General features: G+C 41.7%; 1 protein-coding gene across 3 annotated transcripts; it reads right to left on the bottom strand.

The window, feature by feature from the left end:
* Nucleotides 1-900: 900 nt before the first annotated feature.
* On the bottom strand, nt 901-18768 carry rfx4 (regulatory factor X, 4). Of its 3 annotated transcripts, none has more exons than XM_035907214.2 (18): nt 17078-18768; nt 15039-15125; nt 14809-14869; nt 12139-12262; nt 10825-10886; nt 10081-10294; nt 9527-9604; nt 9258-9421; nt 8610-8710; nt 8443-8501; nt 8187-8331; nt 7807-7901; nt 7233-7350; nt 6214-6333; nt 4592-4750; nt 4330-4489; nt 4096-4234; nt 901-2274 (listed from the first exon to the last, which is right to left on the bottom strand). In XM_035907214.2, the coding sequence occupies exons 1-18, from the start codon at nt 17118-17120 to the stop codon at nt 2002-2004; spliced, it is 2202 nt and encodes a 733-aa protein (XP_035763107.2). In that variant the 5' UTR covers nt 17121-18768; the 3' UTR covers nt 901-2001. The 3 variants fall into 3 exon arrangements, with proteins under 3 accessions (XP_035763107.2, XP_006789591.2, XP_006789592.2); XM_006789528.3 differs by having other exon boundaries at nt 4592-4753; nt 17078-18767; XM_006789529.3 differs by having other exon boundaries at nt 4330-4450; nt 4592-4753; nt 17078-18766.
* Nucleotides 18769-19410: the final 642 nt, after the last annotated feature.

Here is a 19410-nt window from a genome sequence, read left to right as displayed (position 1 = left end):
CTCTCATCATTAGCTGTTTTTTTCTAATGATAATACAGTATTCCCGATTGAGTTTCACACAAACTGTTGGACTGCATAAGAAGTCTAATGTGGTTTATGCAAGGAACTAATTTTCATGTATTTCTAAAAACAAAAAGGGATGTGGTTGCTATAATAACTGTAAGTGGTGCTTTGGTGATATCAAAGATGAAACCTCCTGTGGCAGCACATTTCTCACAGCTGATAGGATCGCAGATCTCAGTCTGAAATTTCCAGCGGATATTGATATTGACACTCAGGTCAGCTGATTAAATCGATGATATATATATATTTATATATTTATATTTGGTGTTTTTTTTTGTTTTTGTGTCTTTAAAGAAGTTTTCTTTATTCAAAGTTTCTTGTTGGGAATCAGATATAACACAGAGGATCTACGCCCTAATAAATACAAACTGGACAGGGGTCAGAGGTCAAAGGTTACGGGACTGAAGTGCAATGACCCCAGCACAGCAGGGACATTCAGTCCTTAGAAATGTAACCCATTCTGCAGTGTGGCCTTTCTGCTACTCGCCCAGCCCCCCACTGTGTCGGTGCATGGACAGCGAGAAGGAAAATCCAATTCAGGAAACATTTCTACTTCTTCAGCAGCACACGGATTAGAAATGTGACATATGGATAAAGAGGAATGAGGGAATTTCAAAAACAACACAATAGCAGTTACAGGATTAATGTATTTGGGCAATAGATGATTTAATTTAAATGAATACGATGTAAAACAGTTTAGAAAAAGGCTAACTCGAGACTTTACTCCAGCGCTGATGCTGTGATCGTTCAGTAGGTACCACAATGCATTGACACCCCCCACCCCCCTTCCCTCCAGAAAAAAAGAGATTAAAAAAAAGAAGACATTTGACAAGAATGTCTCACGGTTTTAAATTTATGTGTCAACATATTTCACACATACACACCAGTTTTAACTGTGATAGTCTAACAGTCACCACGGATGGTTTCCAGTGCTTTTATTTACAGAAAAGTGACTAGACTTCATGTTACTGTACACTTTGATATTTTTCCCTTTTTATAAATACCCATAGGGTAATAGGTCCTCAGTAGCTTTGAGTGCATTATATAGAACACACAACCCTAGGTTAATGCGTCTTTACTAGCGATACAAAACAGAGAACAAAGTACCAATTGTAACATAGAAAATAAAGGATACACCATGTTACAAAGTTACAGAAAATACATACTATATATATATTTATATATGTGTGTGTGTGTGTGTGTGTGTGTGTGTGTGTGTGTGTGTGTGTGTGTGTGTATAGATATATAGTCACAGAAAAACAGCAGAAAGGCTTGCGACAGAATACACTTTTTTTCTTTCTAAGTCACATTGTTCATCATTTAAAAAAAAAAAGTATCCAAGATGAAGAAACCTTAACACACCTATCAAGGTCTTTCTTGAGTTTATATCGGTCACCTGTGATGTTAAGTATCCCAGGAGAATGTTAAGGCAGTGCAGTCCATCATCATCATCATCGAGCTGCAGTGTAAGCATCTGCTGCAGAGGGCTCACGACAGGATACTGCTGAGCAACAAGAGGAGACTGAGATTGTACAGCTTAGAGCACGCAGAGCCGTCAGTCGCTGGACATCACTGACGGAGGGGCGGGCGGGTTGGTGGGACCGCGTGTGCGCCCGACCTCGTGGATGAGGGAAACTCTGGCAGAGGTGTACATTCCTTAAATCAAAGGCACAGCTTGGCAGCAGCATTGCACTCTCAAAATGATTTTGCTGCAATCTTATTTTGTTTTTCTTCTGTCGACTGCTGAAGAAACTTTAATAAACCTCCCCACAAGTTGCAGCCAATCATTGGATGCGATTGATGTAATGCGTGTTTTAAAATTGTCAGAACATCCACGCCGTGATTCGTTTTACCTTACGCTGGCGCATTTTACTCTCCGTTCCCTTTTTTTTTTTCATGCGCTTGATTGGAAAGTGTTCACAGCTCTCAGATTTAAGGCTATTTGGCCCAGCCGGTGGTGGCCTCCCCGTTGATGTAGGCAAAGCCGGGGAAATGTTGCGAGTGTTCATACTCTGAGTTCCTGCGTGGGCCCAGGGGTGAGTACATATCCCCAGAGGTGGTATAGCGGGACGAATGCATAGGCGGGCTGGTGTAACAGCTGTTACCTGGTGACACATCTGGCCACCGGGGGGCAACAGGTGTTGGGTGCAACCGAGGAGTGCTGCCCATCAGGCACGGCTCCATTCGGGACATCTGGCTGTTGAGCTGGTACTGTGGAGAGGAAAAGGAGGGGGATAAGTTAAGTAGAAGATGGAGCAGTGCTTATATGGTGCTGTTCGGCTTTGACTGCTATTCAAACTTTTTGTAGTTAGTCACTCTTCGCTGGAACCATCAGGGGCAACTCAGGGTTTGGTATCTTGTCCAAGGCCTGAAGAAGACCACCAATCTTCTAACTCGTAAACTATACCAGTCATCCCCAAGTGATGGCGAGCTTTAGAGGAGCTGTTGCGTGGATTTTATCTGTTTCCATCCTTTATGTTAGGATACCTGATCTAACTCTCTTCCTGACAGCAAGTCATTTAAATGCTGCCCTCTCTGCGCTGCCAGAGTGATACGAACCTTAAAATTCTCGTGGTCCTGAAAGGTGACCACGACCCGGCCGATATCTCATTTGATCCTGTATTAAGCATAAAATATTGGGTTTGAACTGACCCTGCTGCTGGTAATTTCCTGTCATGGGAAATTGCTTCACAAGTTGTGGCACAGTGGTCAAAATAGAAAATGAAGCCACTTAAGAAAATGAGGGTTTCACCCAAAAAAAGTGCTTTTTCTCTCTCCCTCCTTGTGTGTGCGTGCATGTGTGTGTGTGTGATCTGTTGCCTGTGGTGACTGACCTCAAACAGACCAAATCTGCCTGTTGACAAAAATATTTTGGACAGATGGGGATCCGGCAAAGTTTTCAGACCGTTTCAGCTCCATGTCCAACCTCTCGCAGTGACAAAGTGCAGGCATTGTGCCCTATTTAAGCTCAGACGGGGCTAAAAAAAAAAAAAAGTGGAAGTAGACCCTTTCCCCTTTTTTTAACTAAATATAAACACGACAGTCGAAGCCATTATGAGGGATCACGGCATGGAAAAAGACAGTCAGTGCAGAACAGGCGGCTCAGCTGCCTCTTGTTCACAAGCAGAAAAGAGACCATTGAATAACAATATTTTAATAAACGCCCCCTTGCCCTGCTCCGTGGCCACTGGCTCAGACAGATGAAGAGACTATTGAGAGCTGGAAAGAGAAGTAACAGAGCAAGGCCCCCTCTTGGCCCCGGCCGAGCCACCTTTCACTGTCTGCTTCCGCTGTGTGGAGAGGGTGATTCAGGGACTTTTAGAAACACTGCGAGCGCTGAGGCCCAGCTGATCTCCTCCCTCTATAAAGGCAGCAGAGGCTGGAGGACCCTTGACAGGAAATTGCCACCAAAAGAGTAAAACTCACTCGGTAACATCAGCGGCTCCATCTCATTCTAATAACCTCTCTTTTCTTTTCTTTCTTTTTTTTTTTTTAAATAGCATCATATTTAAATCTATTTATTCCCCTAAAAGGACAACTCAGATACTGATGTCAGTTCATCCTCACATTTAGTTGATCAGATTCTACATATTTTTTAACACATAGTATCAGCCTCATATGATGCATAAAGTTTAAGTAGCAGTTAGGCATCACACATTCACACAAGGTATTAAACCCCAGTATTTTCATACTGATACTTATTACTTACTTAGCTACTTTACTTGAGTTACTTTATACAGTTTAAATCATAGTTTTACCTCCACGCTGTGACAGTCTAAAAGTGTCCTATCACTGCATAGATGCAATCCAGGATTTCAGATCATCCAAACAGTCAGAGGGTTTTTTTTTAAATCTTTTTGGAATCTAACAAATGTCTTCCCAAGTGTTTCATTTACTTTCTTTCATTATTAAAACCTAATACTTTTATTATTTAGCATTAACAGGTCCTTAAATTAATATAAAACCTGAATAAACCAATTTGAATTAATCTGATCTGCTACCAAACCCCATCCCCGAGCATCAGAGCCTGACCTGTGCAGATGTACGGTGGTAGGCGGAGTAGTGCAGCGGGGCTGGGATCGTCGGCTCGTGGGCCAAACTCGGGTACTGGCTCTGGATGGAGTGAGGATGCTGGTTGGCGTAACTGCCATAGTTGTAGCTACCAGTATACCTAAAATAGAGTCGAAATTTAGTAAATATAATAAATCCAAAAAATAAATTGAGAATGTATTTTAATACTGCAATGATCAATAATCTAGTAATCACCCGTGCTCCTCCCTGTAGACTGGCATCCTGTGGGCAGAAGATGGAGGGGGTACGGGAGCGCTGCTCCTCATACAGGACAGCTGCTGCCCGGCCTCTGGAGCGGCTCCGCCTGCTGTTGTCACTGTGTATGTAAGGGACCAGGTATATGACTGAACAGCGCCTGGTAGACACATATATGGACACAGAGACAGACGCTTTGGCGCAGAGGAACTACGTTAAACTCTGCTTATTCGGGGCTTTTTGTACGCGAGTCCTGTCTCACCTGTCGTGGCAGGTACTCCGGTGTACTCCGGGGACACGGCTTCTGTGGGGGAGCTGGCCGAGGAGACGCCCACAGAGTGGACTGACCGAGCGGGAGAGTAGGATCCCGGAGACGGCGAGGCGGGGGCGGTTTCTGTCAGCGTAAATTCTTCCTCTCTCTCTGCTGAAGGTGTCGGGAGGAAACAGGCGGTTAGACAGTTCAATGCAAAGAGGGGTGCTGTGTTAAAGAGCCAGAACAAATCTGCAGTTAGACAACAAAGTCTTTTTGTGTGGCAGAAAACAGGCTCATTCTAAATGATTCATCACTACAAGGTCACTGCAAACAAGTGTATACATTTTATTCTATAATATGTAAGATTAAAAAAACATTTAAAATTGAGAGAAATGAACAGGAACACCTTACAACAGTAAATTCCTGGACCGCTAAGAATAAACTACCTCTGCTGGTGTTTCGGAGGCTTTTCTGGACAGTCACCACAACATTTAGGGCGCAAATCTCCCTGGATACGTGCAAACGTATGTCTAAGGTTTCCAGGCAGAGCTATGTCAAAATTTCAAGTTCAACTTCTTGAGTCAAACTTGAGAATAAGTCAAATTTTTTGAGATAATAGATGGAATTTTTTACTTATGGATGATAACAATTTCTTTTTTTCCAGTTGTGAAAACAAGCTTCCTTATTTTACTTGATAATAATGTTGAGCATTGACTAACAAGTGTTAAATTAATTTATTCTCATTTGTTTAAAAAAAAGTATAATACATAATAAACGACCCAAAAGTGGCTCTCACATAAAACAAATCAACAACGCTGGAAGTTAAGAATAATAAATAAATAAAACAGTTCTTTTGCCATTTAACAGATATTCAACAGATTTTTTAAATTCAAGTTAATTGTATTTATGTAGAACATTTAAAAGAACCAGAGTGCTTTCCAGGCAGGTGCATTTATATTCCATGTCTCCAATAGTAAAGTAAAAAAAAAATGACACTAATGACCAAAATTTGACAAATAAATTAAATAGTGTAAAATTAAACATCTGTAACTTAAACCTGATATTAGAAACAACAATAAAAGATCATGAAAACGTTGGTTGGAGAGGATTTATGTGGGATGGCAGACTACTGGAGAGCCTGGGGACAAGAACAGCAAAGGCCTGACCTGGAGGGCTTTAAAACCAAATGAAAACCATTTAAAATCAACTCTGTGTTTCGGAGGTAAAAACTGAGCTAAAACAGGAGCGACGTGCTGCCTTTTATGTGCATCAACTGTGTTTTGAAGCATCTGTAATCGAGAAAAAGTGAAATTGGACGATCCTTTACAGAGGAAGTTGCAGAGGTGCATCACTGAGAGATGATGTAGGTGTGGCATAAACTAAAAACACCACTGATCTGATTGTTAAAAGTCAGAGATCTGTATACAAAAACGTGCCTTTGTTTGGGTATTTGTAGAGATTGGAATCGGAGGAAAGTAAGCCAACTTCAGCTTTTCTATCATTTAGCTGAAGGAAGATTTTTGCCATCAAGGATTATGGATCATCCAAACAGTCAGAGTTAAGTTCAGGGTGTTGGAAATGTCCACTGATGTAGTCACGTTACCAACTGCACCTACAGCTGGAGCGCTCACCTGTGCTGCCCTCGCCTTTCATGGCCCTCATGAGGTCGTTGGCTCTCTCCTGGCAGTGCAGGGACTCCAGCAGGTAAAGCACATAGTCGTCAAACATGAGGTGAATCAGGTGGAAGGAGCCTGCAGACGTATACAAGAAAGCACAATCAGATAGTAGAAGCGTTTATCTGGAGTGGCACAGTTCCAGTGAGTCGCTGAAACCAAACAAACATCTGTCCAGCATGTAACTGATTACAACCATTGAGATGATGACATCACATCCTGCAGGCATGACAGGAGGGCCGCTGTTATTAAAAAGGAGCGAGCGCGCTTGTTTCCGTGTACCGAGTCAGTGCCAGAAATATGTCAGCTGACCCCGGGGGTCGCACGAACGATGAGCATGTGAGGGAGTGTCACAATTGTGTCATTGTGCCGGCCGCTTCTGCCGCCGCCGTGTGCATAATAAACACTTGTGGCCATTGAGGGGAGCCGGGTGTAACACTGACCGGTCATAAAACGGGAAAAGACAGGCAAACGCATCGGGGAGAGGGGAGGGGCGACCTTTGTTAATTAGCTGTTTGTGCACAGAGACCTGCTTTATCAAAACACTGCAACCAGCTGTGTCTTTGATATTCACAGACAGGGACAGAGGAGGGGAAAGAAAAGCCATTTTCTTTTCTTTAATTTTTACTGCTTGTCGCTTACCGCAAACAGTAAGCTGTTAAAGCAGCAGCCATTTCACTCGTGCCTACTCTCTCCTCGACTCGAAGTCGAAGCTAAGCAAGCAGAGGAATCATTAAATGAGCATTTAGCTCCAATTAAGAGACATTTAATCTCTTTATATCAGTTTGATTTGGCTCATATTAGCTTTTAAATGTGAAAATCATGAGCAAGTGAGGAAAACTCTAAACTTATACTCAAATTTCACTAATGATATTATTAGCGGAGCTATTTTCAGCAGTTTACATGGATGACACAGTAAATAAAACGACTGTCAACGCTGTGTGTTTTCTGTTGCATGAAAAGCAGGAGGAGCTCACCGAAGCTGGGCGCGCTGTGCAGGGTCATATCCCGGATGACTCTGGTACCAAAACACGACCACATAAGCAGGAACTGCTGGGCCACCTTCTTCAGGCTCCCGGGCCTCTTCCCCGCCACCTAGAGAGAACATTTCCATGAGAAAAGAGGGGGGAAGGGTGGGGACGCCGGGGTAGAATTAACCTCCGGGTCCGTATTGGGGCTTAACCCTCAGGAACGAAAAACATGTCAACAAGTCAACTATTTAATTTGCCCCCGGGGACACGCCTTCCCATTGAACTATTGTCTGAGCAGTCCAAGACGTTGCTGGGGAGACGGAAATTTTACAAGGCAATATCTGGCACATAATGGACGCAAATGGGAAGCTTGAAGACATCATTAACTGGGAGGATCGCAACCTAAGTGACTCGGTTTAAGAGAGAGTTGCAGGGAAGAGAGGGAAGAGGGCTTTCAGCCACAGGTGTCTCAGTGAGGGGAGGATTATAAAGAAATATGCACTTTTCACCTGTGCAGCTTACACTGAAGTGTCTAAACAACCACACAAAAACAGGGGATAATGTCTGTTAGCTGTCTGACCTTGACGACGCAGCGATCCACCATCGAGTCCAGCCAATCGATGTAAGCCTCGATCGGCGACTGCTCCTCCAGCAGACGATCAAACTCCTGATACACTGTGAGAGGAGGGAGCGTTACATAGAACACAAACAGCACCTTCACCTTCACACAGCAGCTTCTACGTATATGTGACCTCTGACCCCTTCCGAGCCAAAGCAGAGGCGCGAGGGTGCAGGGAATTGGAGATGCTCCGCAGGGTGTTTGAGAGCAGATTGAACTTGTTTAACCTTTTGCTCTCCGTCATTAACGCTCTGACTCTGCCGGCCGTGGGAATGACCGTTCCCCGGCGAGTAGTTCACGTCATAGTAAAGTGCCCGTCCGGGTGAGTCAGGGTGACTTACAGTGGATAATAAGCTGCCTGTGCTCCTCCTGCGAGTCCTCCATGGTGTAAAGTGTCTGCTTGGTGATGCTGTTCAAGTCCACGTTCCTCCAGTCCTCCAGCATTTGAAAGGTGATGTCGGCGCTGTTTATCACAGTCCGCGATGCCTTGGGACAGATAAGTCAACAATATGACAAATCTAAGCATACCCACATCCCTTATCAGCTTTGTTCTTTCATATGGATTTTATTAAAAAACATTCAGACCACGATAGGCACCTGACATAGATGGTTTAGTGATGTTTGCCGCTTTAGGATCTGAGAAAATCTCCTCGATACTGAAATACAAAAGGAGAAGAAAATACAATAAATCCCTGAGAAGTTACCCTATAAAATCCACACGTGCTTACGAAGCAAACAATCACTTTGGCATATTTTATGCTTACGTTCAAATTTGATATTCCTCAGGTTTTCTGGAAGGTCATGAAGTGCTATTTTAAGCCACTCATCGAGCTGTTTGGCAAATTTTCGAATGACCTGAGTTAAACTGCAGATGAGGAGAAAATGAAGCACATTTAGTACCTGAGACAAAACACGTGATTTTATTTAATAAGGGTCACAACTAAAGAACTAATTAACTGTTAGGGCCATAAAAACAAAACATAAAGAGCGGACCGTGAGTTCAAAACCATTTCGGAGCTCAGGATTGAGCACTGATCCTCAGTAAGACTGTTCAGTTCGTGTTTTCACAAAAGACTCTGCCTCAAATTTAATTTTCTCAGCACGTCTTTCTTGTTTTGTCTTCCAGATGAGACTTTACTTGAAACTTTGAAGCTTTAGAAAACGAGCCACCCCACCTTTACACATCACGCTAAATAAATTAATTGTGTTTCCAAACAGCTGATAACTTTAAAACTGAAGATGTGCCTGCAAATCATCAGAGTTGGAATAACGTGACCCTACAAAACACACACTGCAAAAGTGTAGCTGCATAAGCTGTGCACAAGATATTAAAACCACAAGAAGAGAGGTTAAATCAGGATATTACTGTTAACAACATGATGAACTCTGAGCTGCAGTAGAGAGACTCTCACCTATCAGGCAGTGCTTGCAGGACGGTGGGCATCAGCACACCTGAGATGGCCTTGTAGAGGATGGAGTCACAGACACCGACGATGTTCACCACCGTGGGGGAGCCGAGGACAGGAAGCATGTGGGGCGGCATGCCCTGCCAGAAGTGCAGCAGGAAGCTCTGGACCTGTGGCCGTTGCAGACGACGCGATATTACAAACATACAATCGGCAAACACCGAATGTGCTCAAACAGACTCTAAAGTGGTCATTTTAAACAGAAAAGGACTCGCCTCATCAAAGTTGGCCCGAATAACGGTGTCCAGTATCCTCTGACAGTGTGTTCTGTACATCATGATGAAGGTTGACACCTGTGGGCAACAGCAGGGTATTAATCTAATTGCATAACAAACTTAATAGCTTTTTTTTCTCTTTGGGAAAAAAAAAAAATGCTGCAAAAACAAGAAGATAAATCTTGAACAAAGCATGGGAGCCAATAAATAGATGTTACAGGCCTAGGCTTGAGCGGAGTAATATAAAACGAGCTTTAGAGATCAGCAAAACACAAACCATTTAAAATCATGGCCCCCCTTTAAAAGCCGGACAGCTAGTGCCTGTCCTTTTGTCCACTGCTAGATCTTATTATCTCCCCCAAAAGATTAAGAGTTAGAGAGGAGCCAGCATATAAATCCTCAAGGTCCTTCTCTAAACGCAAACCCACTGAAGCTCCCGGGGCAGATAAAAGAGCCAGAGGGGGCGCAGAGCTGGTGAGATGGCAAGCAACGGCGAAGGGAGGAGGGGGCTGAGGGGGGCGCTGGAAGGATGGACTTTTAAAACTCCTGTTTACCCTTTCTTCTGGCAGGCTGGCAGGCAAATTTAGGTCTTTGACATTTGGAAACTCTGGCAGGAGCGTCCCCAGTTTGGAGCGCGGTGAATACGCCACTGTCTGCTTCGTGGCCTCTTTCTTCCCCGTCTCGTTCACCCACGCCGCTCCCTTTTTGGAGTACATCACGTCATAATACTGGGAGGTCTCCTTCACCGCTATTCCATAGTAGTGATACCTGAGGAGCAGAGACGACGGACAGATCAATGGCAAGGACGTTTGAGGATCACTTGGCTGATATATAATAAATAAAATATTGTTTGAAAATTATAATGTATTTTTTTTAAATATATATTATTTGCAAAATAATAATAATAATAATACTAGTGAAAGAGTGGTTTAATTTTTTTTATTGATTATTTAAAATTTTGCTTTTTGAATACATGTCTTTTGTTTTTTATTTTTTAGGTGAATATTTCCAAAAGTACGTTATCAGAAAAGCAATAAGTTCTTTCACATTGCTTTTCAAAGACAATTTACAAATAAATATATCCACTAATTAAAAAAAGCATTACAGGTTTAGGCTTAAGTGGAGTAAAATAAAAGTGTAGGAAGAACATGACAAAAAAAAATTTTTTAAAAGGAAAACTACAGGAACATAAGATGTCAGCAAAGCACAAAATGCAGTCTAAACATGTGGTTTTTAAATGTTTTTAAACTGAGGAACTGACTCAGCATCTCTAACATAAAAACCCTGAAACATCTTACTTTGACTGCCCTCTTGTTCCCAGTCGTCTGGTAGTCAGTGCTGGAAACTGCTGCCTTATGATCTGTTTATTGTGAGAGAAATACTGTTAGCAAGTATAGATTCAAAATATTTATATGTGTTTTTGTCTGCGTTGGATAAAACCAGAAGAAAAAGAAAAGATGGTGTAAAGAGGCGACATAAGGAAGCACCTCTATAGCAGGTGTGTGTATTTTACTTGTTATTATTGTATAATATGGCTTTACAGCACGCAGAATTCAACAGAATACGCTGCACTTCATTTTTAGCTCTTGGCGAGAGAGTGTTTAATAAAGTTGGTCTTGTAGTCATATCCACAGGGAGCGCCGTGCAGAAGAAAAGCTTCCAGAGTCTATGTATTTATGACATCCATGGGTATTACTCCCCCTCCCTTACCCCCATATCTACAGCCTCCCTGCATCTTTCCACCCACCCATCCTGACTCCTTCTCTCCCTCTTTTCCTTTTCCACTCCCTCCTTTCCACCTTTCCTCTCTCTTTCTCTTTCTCTCTTTTTTTTTTGTCCAAAGAGATTGGCTCCTCGGTCCAGCTCCTGGTGCAGAAACTTTAGCAAACAGTGTAGCTCTCCATTGTGTGGGATGAAAAAAGAGGCCAAGCTGTGAAGTTTCTGTCAGGCCCCGCTTGATAAATGAGCAGACAGGGAGGCAGTCCGGGCCCTCTCTCGTTTTTTTGTCCTGAATCAATGAAGCCTTCCTAAAGGACACCCCACACTGCTCCAGCCACTGATCTAACATTCCGCAACATCTCACCCTTCCAAATTTCCTTTAATTACACATTAATCCAGGCCCCTTCTCTTTTTCAATATCTTCCGACAGGAGCTGTGGAGGGGCGGGGGTAGGCCCGGGTTGGGGGTTGGGGCTGGAGTCCAGGGTACAGGGGATGGCTGGGGGTAGGAAGGCTGAGGAACTTCTTGGGGTTGTGGGAACAGACCAAAGCACATCTCCTTTGGCTCTAGATTATGTGTTCAGCGAGAGCTTTGCTTCACACTGAGTTTTGATCTGATATAACTTCAACACAGCCGCACAAAAACCGACCCAGGCGTGCAACGTAACGCTCGCGGCTGACTGAGCAGAAGACCGCCTCGATTTGTGGTGCATCTGCAACATCAGCTATAAGTTTTAACTTATGAATATTAAAAACACTGAAAACTAAAAGAAAGTAGTAATAATAGTGAAAAGGCATTTCACAAATTAAACACTCCTTCTAGAGCTACAATAGATGTGACTGTTGACTCTCTGCACTGTCTGATCTTCATCACTACTCAAGTTTGCATTTCACCTTTCCAAAGCTGGCTGCGTTCACAGGCTGCGTGTCGTGCTTTTCGCTGAAGTCTAGGTAATGCATATAGAGGGCACTTCGGGGGATGCACACACCTTCGGCTATCTCGTAGTTTTCTTCTAGCCTGTGAATGACAAAGGGGGAAATGTCAGGTGGACATTTGGAAGCTCGTGTATGGTTTTACAACGAACAGGGCGTTTAAAAATTAGCGTGATCTGATATTAAACTGCACGATGTCAGAGTTTATGTTATTAAGAGGACAGATTAAAGCAGATATGCCATTAGGGTACCGCCTCAAATACAGTTCAAAGATGAGAAGAAAGAAGTGGGACACAATATAAATTAAACAGCTACATCAAGGTAATCGTTATCTTACTTCCAGTGTAATGCATTATTGCAGAGATTTAACACTGTATTTTCTTATAGCAGTGTTTATTACAAAGCAAACTGTCTGTTGCATCCCAGCAGCCCTAACTGTTTTATGGAACAGTCATGCATTGGGTTGTCACGCAAGGCATGACAACGCAGACATCAACAAAGACAACAGCTACTCCCTCGGGAGTTGCAACATCCATTTTTCCTGCAACTTCGTCTCACTAACAGCTGCAGTGAACAAATTCACATTAAAGCAGAACAGCTGTTTATCGGTGTTCCCAATACTGGACGTCATATTTCATCAATCTTTGATCGTCGACAATGAGCGCATCATAATTTCTAAATGATTCACATTGAAATATTTGCCCTTATTTACACAAGCAGCATTTGTGCTCTTAACTGTTTGCCAACACAGGAGACATGAACACTTCTGACGTAATTAGCATTTCAGAGTCGCTTTCAAGTATTCTGCCCCCAGTGGCTCAACAAAGCAATGACTTCAATACTTCAGCGGTGCTTTTCCAAACTCAAATATTTGAATGTGTCACTCACTTTTAAGAAATACACATCACAACTCATGTGCATTTCTACATTTCATCCCTCATATTATTTGTGTAAATCTAACAACTTAAGAAAAGGTAATACAATAAATACAAAACGACCTAAAACTAAGCCTTGAGGTACACCGGCATCACAATTAGTAGTTTTTATTGTTTTCTGTTTGTAGTTCACCTTTTTTAGTTCACTTTTATATTGCAGTGGAGTTTTTGACAGCCCCAGTATTATTCTCTTTAATCTAGAAAAGATTTTTAAATCAACCAATAAGATTAGCACTTAATTGCTAATCTTCTATGTGTTTACGGAGGACGCAGGAATTACGCAAAAAGAGCAGTATGAATGTGGTATGAATGTCGGTAACAATGTCAGCCTGATTTTTTTTTCACGTTTGTAAAAACTGTCCCTAAGAAATCCTGTTTTTGGTGCAGCCGTCAAACAAATCGCTTAAATGTGATGTCTGTAACTCATTAACAACAATCAGAAGAAGAAAGCACTATTTCCACTTTGTATAAAACAACACCATTAAGACGCAACAGACTGATTAAGTACAAGTAAATTTGACCTTTCAAACGGTTGAACTACACGTTAAATCCTGAAACTGCTGCAATTACTTTTATTATTATTTACAGAACAAAAGTTTCATTATTAGCCTGAAACATTAAAAAATGTTTCCCATGGTTTTCCAAGCCTCTGAGACCTCATTTATTACTCCAAATAATTACCTGTTAAATGCACTTTAATGCTGGGTAATATGCCATACCGTACTGTATGTGTCTGGGTACTGCATGTAGACCTCTGTATTAAAAGACTTGGCTCATTGTCTGTTTCAGTGAAGCTGAGTGAGAACTAAGATAAATGTTCATTTACTTAGAAACTGTTTTTTGAATTGGATCCATTTTTACTGCTTTGCGGTAAAACAGCTACATTTAAGTCTTCTGACAATCAAACTGTGATCAGTCACGTGACCCAATATATTATTTTAGGTTAAAAAATTGTTAATTACAAATATACAAGCATGACTAATGCTGGACAGTTTATTTACTCTTGATTCAACACCCTAACTACTTAGCTGCATAAGAACTATTTGCTGATAATTTCCTAATACAGCATACATTATAACATTTTTAGACTGCGTTTCTTCTGTTTAAATCAACAATTTACTTATGACACAAAATAAAAAGAGACTCACTTTGAAAAGTAAAAAAAAGTTAATTATTATTACAGGATATTTAATGTATAAAATTATTCTCTTTTAATTCTCTAATTTTAAACAGACTTGCCACAATTGGAGTTGGTATTCCATGCATATATACATGATATGAATGAATTGTGGTGCATGTTGAGGCTGCAGGTGCAATTATTTGTTGCTGCTAAGCAGATATAAAGTAAATTTCCCTAAAATGTGCAGAGAAACTCATCATCTGTGTGTATGGGTGACATTTAAGACAATTTAAATTAACCAAAGCAATCAAATTTACTGAAAATAATAACAGAATCTGCAGGATGAAGACAACACAGGATTAAAACAATGAAAAAAAAGTGCTCTGATGTGCACATTATTTAATTTTTAAAAAGAATAAAACAGACTCTTTTGTGAGTGGCTGATTTAAAGGACTGGTTACATCAGTTTTACATTAATTTGAGAATATATTTAATATTTTAAATAGCCTGTTGTGTTTTGACATGTTGCAGCTTTTCTCTTTAAATGATAAAAGAAAACATTTTTTAATAACTTACCATTCCAGCGTAGCCGGTGTCGAATGTGGTTTTGAGGCTCTGTTATTTTCTTTTTCTTCATCTGGAATAAACAGCACACGTAGGGCTTAATTAAGTAATTACAGCAAAATGACAGAAGAGTGGCACAAACATACACTTATCATTTGTTCTCTGGCTAAATGACATTTTCTGAGGTTTAAAAGCTACGTGCAGACAGAGGATTCAGTGCAAGTACAGTCGGTCCTGCTTACGTTCATCATTGGACATGTTCCCCAGAGACGTGTGGCTGGAGTATCGCTTACTCTCACTCTCATTAAGGCATCTTTCAATCCAGCTCTCTATAAAAAAGACCAAAGATCAGCTCTTAGAAATGACTTTAAAAAATTAAAAAATGACAAATAAGTTTTAAAAAATGTTTAGTTTACACTTTCATTCGGTTTTGTTCTTTGTTTTTTAAATTAACTTTTAATTTAACTAAAAAAACCCACATATTTAAAAATCTCTTTTTGTGATGTGACTAATGTCATCCTGCAGTGGAACAGAGCCAAAGCTGTATTTGCATAAACACTGCAAATCACTGGCTATACAGGACACTTTAAATGTCGCTAATGTGACAGGGTGAGCTGACAACAATCGATTGTATGGGCAGCAGCGCAGCCCTGGCTCTATTTGACATGTTTTCACCAGGACGGCAGGAATCCAGCATTGTTCTCAGGAGACTACGAGCATACACACTTGCTTAAAAGAGCCTGTGCACATTACTGAAGCAGTCTGGGGGAATAGAAGCCATTGTCCTGTTTTAATTTCTACTTAGAAATAGCTCAACTGGTGTGCTTTCTGTGAGCGAGCAGCAGCAAAACACCAAGGCTTTCATGTAGAAACAGCCGAGTAGAGTGGAAAAATTCAAATTCTTCTATTTTTATGAGAGGCATTTACAAAATTCTTTTACTTTAATTCGGTGTAAAAATTGCTTCGATTTTAAGCTGCAGCTTTTTCTCTACCAGGAAGTTTAGAGCTAAACTGCATGTCGTAAACAGAGAATCTGAATTATAAGCATAAAAACTCAGATGTGATCAGGAAAAAGTCACTGACATATTTATGCAAAACTAAACCAAACTTTTAGGCTCTGCAACAAATGGAAATCCCTCCACATTAAAGTTATTGAACCTTTTTTCATTTGCAAGTGACAACATTCACAGCACCAGCTGCTGGCGCTGTCTGAGCATGGCATCGAGGAAGATAATAAAAACTTTTAAAAGTTAAGATTCGATGAAGAGTGGATACTTCAATCTTCAGCACGTCCTGTCTAGAAAAAAAAAAGAAAAAAGAAAAAAGAGTGACTGCTCTTAAAATCCTGCCTAGAAAAACCCCTAAAAACTCCAGAGGAGAAAGGATTTTTGGTACGTAAATATTTATAGGTTACTCTTTAACAGTGTTATAACACTGTAGCACTGACAGATGGTAAATAGCATCACACAGAAATTACATCATTTCCAGGTCCTCATCGTGTCTCATCAGTTCCCGTCTGCACTGGCTTCTTTCTCTAGCTTAAAAAAACCCTGGAAATGAAAAAGAGAATCTTCTGAAGTGGAGCTAATTCTCCACAGAGGCTCGGATCTCAAGCTTCATTTGCCACAAGAACAGATAAGTTGGGGATCTAAATAATTGGATTAAATTTGATCAACAAGTGAAAATGGATGTTCACTCATTTATGAGCACACATTTGGGACTAAACTGCATCATCCTGAAAACTATGCTAAATGACAATTAAGGACTCGCATAAAAAAAAAACCCAAATTGCCTGAAAGTGTGTATAATTAGATTTGTCATTAACGTTGCAGAGAGGACTCAGTTTTACCATAAGAAACTCAAGTTTCTTACCATAAGAAAATAAATTCGGCAGTTTTGTACCTAGTAAATAACCTTTTTAAAAAGCAGGTGCACTGTGATGGACACTTGTGTTTTTAAATGCTGCTCTCATAATTACAAGTTCTCTAGTTTGACTTTAAAAAATAACAGCAAGAAACCAATCGTGGAGACTGAAGGTCCATTTCCTGCTTTTCTCTAATCAAGTGTCTCCTGCATCTTCCCGTAAGCGAGTGTGACCAAAAACACTCCCTCGTAAGTAATTTCGGAAATTTAAAAAGCTAATGAGCATCCGGACAGTTCACCCGAATGCCTGCAGAGAAAGTTCCAGACTTGCATAAGCGCAGCAGAAAACTCATACAATGTGAATAGAAGCTGGTTTTCCTCAACATATCCAAGGCAGGCAGAGTTTAACAGGACTGACCTGTGGAATCCATGTCAGGCTCCTCCAGCAGCCCGCAATGCATCCTCTTCCCATCAACGACACTGACTCCTCCAAGAAAATGGCTTAGCGCACGTTTCCCCCTCCTCAGTGGCTCTCCCCTCGCCTAGCTCTGTGTTTCCGTGACCGCTGCCCGTCACAGGAGATGTTGAGGATCTGAGGTTCGCCCAAGAGAGGGGTGGTGTTGGCGGAGGAGAGGAGGGGAGGTGGGAATAAGGGTGGAAAGGAAGGGGGTGAGGGTGTGGGGCGGGGGGGTAGAGACTCCAGAAATCCAGCGGGGGGAAAGCCAGACCCGTCAAAATGTTTGCTGATGTTTCATGGGAAAGGGGCTGATTTTATAGGAGCCCTGATGGGGACATGTCATTGATAGGCTTGGAAGGCTGATGAATGGCCCCAAGTCAGATGGGGATGTGGCAAGGCTCACTGGAAGTCTTTTGTGGGGCTGTTTTGAATAAGAAAAGCTCCCTCCCAACGAAAAAAAAAAAAAAAGAGGCTTAGATCTACGCAGTCCTAACACTGTGGCCTCCCCGTCTTCCATTATGGCATTTAATACGTTTTTATACACCCCCGAGCTCCGAATAAACATACATCTCTACACAACCACCACTCTTGCCTTTCCTTCTGGTTTTAACTCCCACTTCACATCCCTCACACACTTGTTGCCTGCATTTGTGCTGCTCCTCACTCCTCATTCAAACCCCCCAAAGCACTATTGTGGTAACTTTTCCAGAGCTGCGGCGCAACACACATCCATACATGATGAAACCGCACCAGTGTGAATGTTTTGGTGGAGTTCTCACCTCTTTTTTTTTTTTGCAACCTTATTTTTGGTATGCCTCTGAGAAGAGGGAACGGTCACAAAGGGGGGGAAGTAAAAGTGCAAAACCCGAGGCTGGGAGGGCTCTGATGGAGTGCCTGAGAGCTGGAGAAGGGAAAGCTGTGATTAGAATATGAATGGAACCGCAGGAGAGGGGGAGAGGAGAGGGGAAAGAAGAGGGGAGAGGAGAAAGGCGGATTATGGCTGAATTACTCACCACACCATGGAGCGCAAAGAAGGACTTTCACTCGCAGTGCGCAGGCGTGGACACCACTGCTGACACTCACCGACGCACAGGACAGGGTGACGGACACAGGGCCACGCTTAGTTAGGACAGGGGTAAGCATCAAATCGGGCTCAAACAGGAAGGAAAGAACTGCTGGATTGGGTGAAAGGTCAGGGAAATCTTCATTTTTGACTCAACTCTCAAAGCTCTAGATGCTGGCCACGCAAAGTCAGGACTTCAGAGGAGGACCTAATTAATTTCAGCCTAATTTCAATGGCTCTCACTCATTTTTTTCCCAGCCTAGTGACTGTTATCTGCTTATTAGTGCCTCGTAAAATAGGACAGGTGCAGCCACTAAAAAGAGCCCTTTTCCACCCATCCCATTCTCACACACTCTGCCCGCACAAACGGATGTGCTCTGCTTTGTTCAGTGAAAAGGCCCCAATAGAGTTGTGTGTGCACGTGGGAGTAGGGGGTATGTGGTTACGCCACATACGACAAGTTGGTGGCATTAGGGCTTCACTTTAAAGAGGAAATCATATGACTTAAAGCTGCTCTCTCCCTGGTAACGTCAACAAAGCTGCTGCATCGAGCATCCAGCTGTCCACTCGTATTGAATTCAAACAGGAGACATCCTGCTGTCTCTACCGAGAGTCTTCAGTCACTCGTGTTTTTGATTGTGATCAAACAAAATTACAATCTTCCAAAAATCAGTTAAAAATATTAAAAAATTAACTGTACACTGCTGATTATATATAATAATAAAAAGATACTTATTGTTCCATGAGATGAATTCTAGAACATTTGAATGCTTATTTTCTGTGTGTGTATCAGCTGCATAAAGATGCACTGATATCAGAGCACAAACTATTTGCTCTTTCTACGAAAAGGCTTTAAGTCATCAGGATTTCTGCATTGATAACTATAAAACTGTGCTCTGATTCTCATTTACACGTTTAACTAACACAAACATCAGCTGATGCTTTGTGAGTAATCACTATTCACGCCTGTAAATACTAAAAGGTTAATACATGTCTTAAAATTGTACTTTAACTCCTTCCCTAATAAAAAAAAGACTTGACCACGTCCCCTGTTTTCACACCTCAGTATAAATCTGTAAACAGGTGGTTTGACACCTAGCAGGCTTTCAAGGAGAAAAGAGTTAATGCAGTGACTCGTCACGAGCCGTGGATTTCACTTTATATTTTGTAAAAAATAAAACAACAACAACTTTACGAGATGACATCAGAATGCACAAAGTATTAAATGCAC

Source organism: Neolamprologus brichardi, chromosome 7 (genome assembly GCF_056152115.1).
Source record: "Neolamprologus brichardi isolate AB-2024 chromosome 7, ASM5615211v1, whole genome shotgun sequence".
Taxonomy (NCBI): Eukaryota; Metazoa; Chordata; class Actinopteri; order Cichliformes; family Cichlidae; genus Neolamprologus; species Neolamprologus brichardi.
The sequence above is the reverse complement of the archived record's forward strand: the minus strand, read 5'-3'. Positions and strand labels throughout refer to the sequence as shown.

Bases quoted from the DNA above. Each gene is read 5' to 3' on its own strand.
- rfx4 (XM_006789528.3), bottom strand. From the start codon at position 17,120: ATGCATTGCGGGCTGCTGGAGGAGCCTGACATGGATTCCACAG. The intron at 10,887-12,138 runs GTGAAATGCAAA...CACAATAAACAG, and splicing joins ACGCAGCCAGCTTTGGAAAG to ATCATAAGGCAGCAGTTTCC. The intron at 4,754-6,213 runs GTGAGCGCTCCA...CGACACCTTCAG, and splicing joins GAAAGGCGAGGGCAGCACAG to CAGAGAGAGAGGAAGAATTT.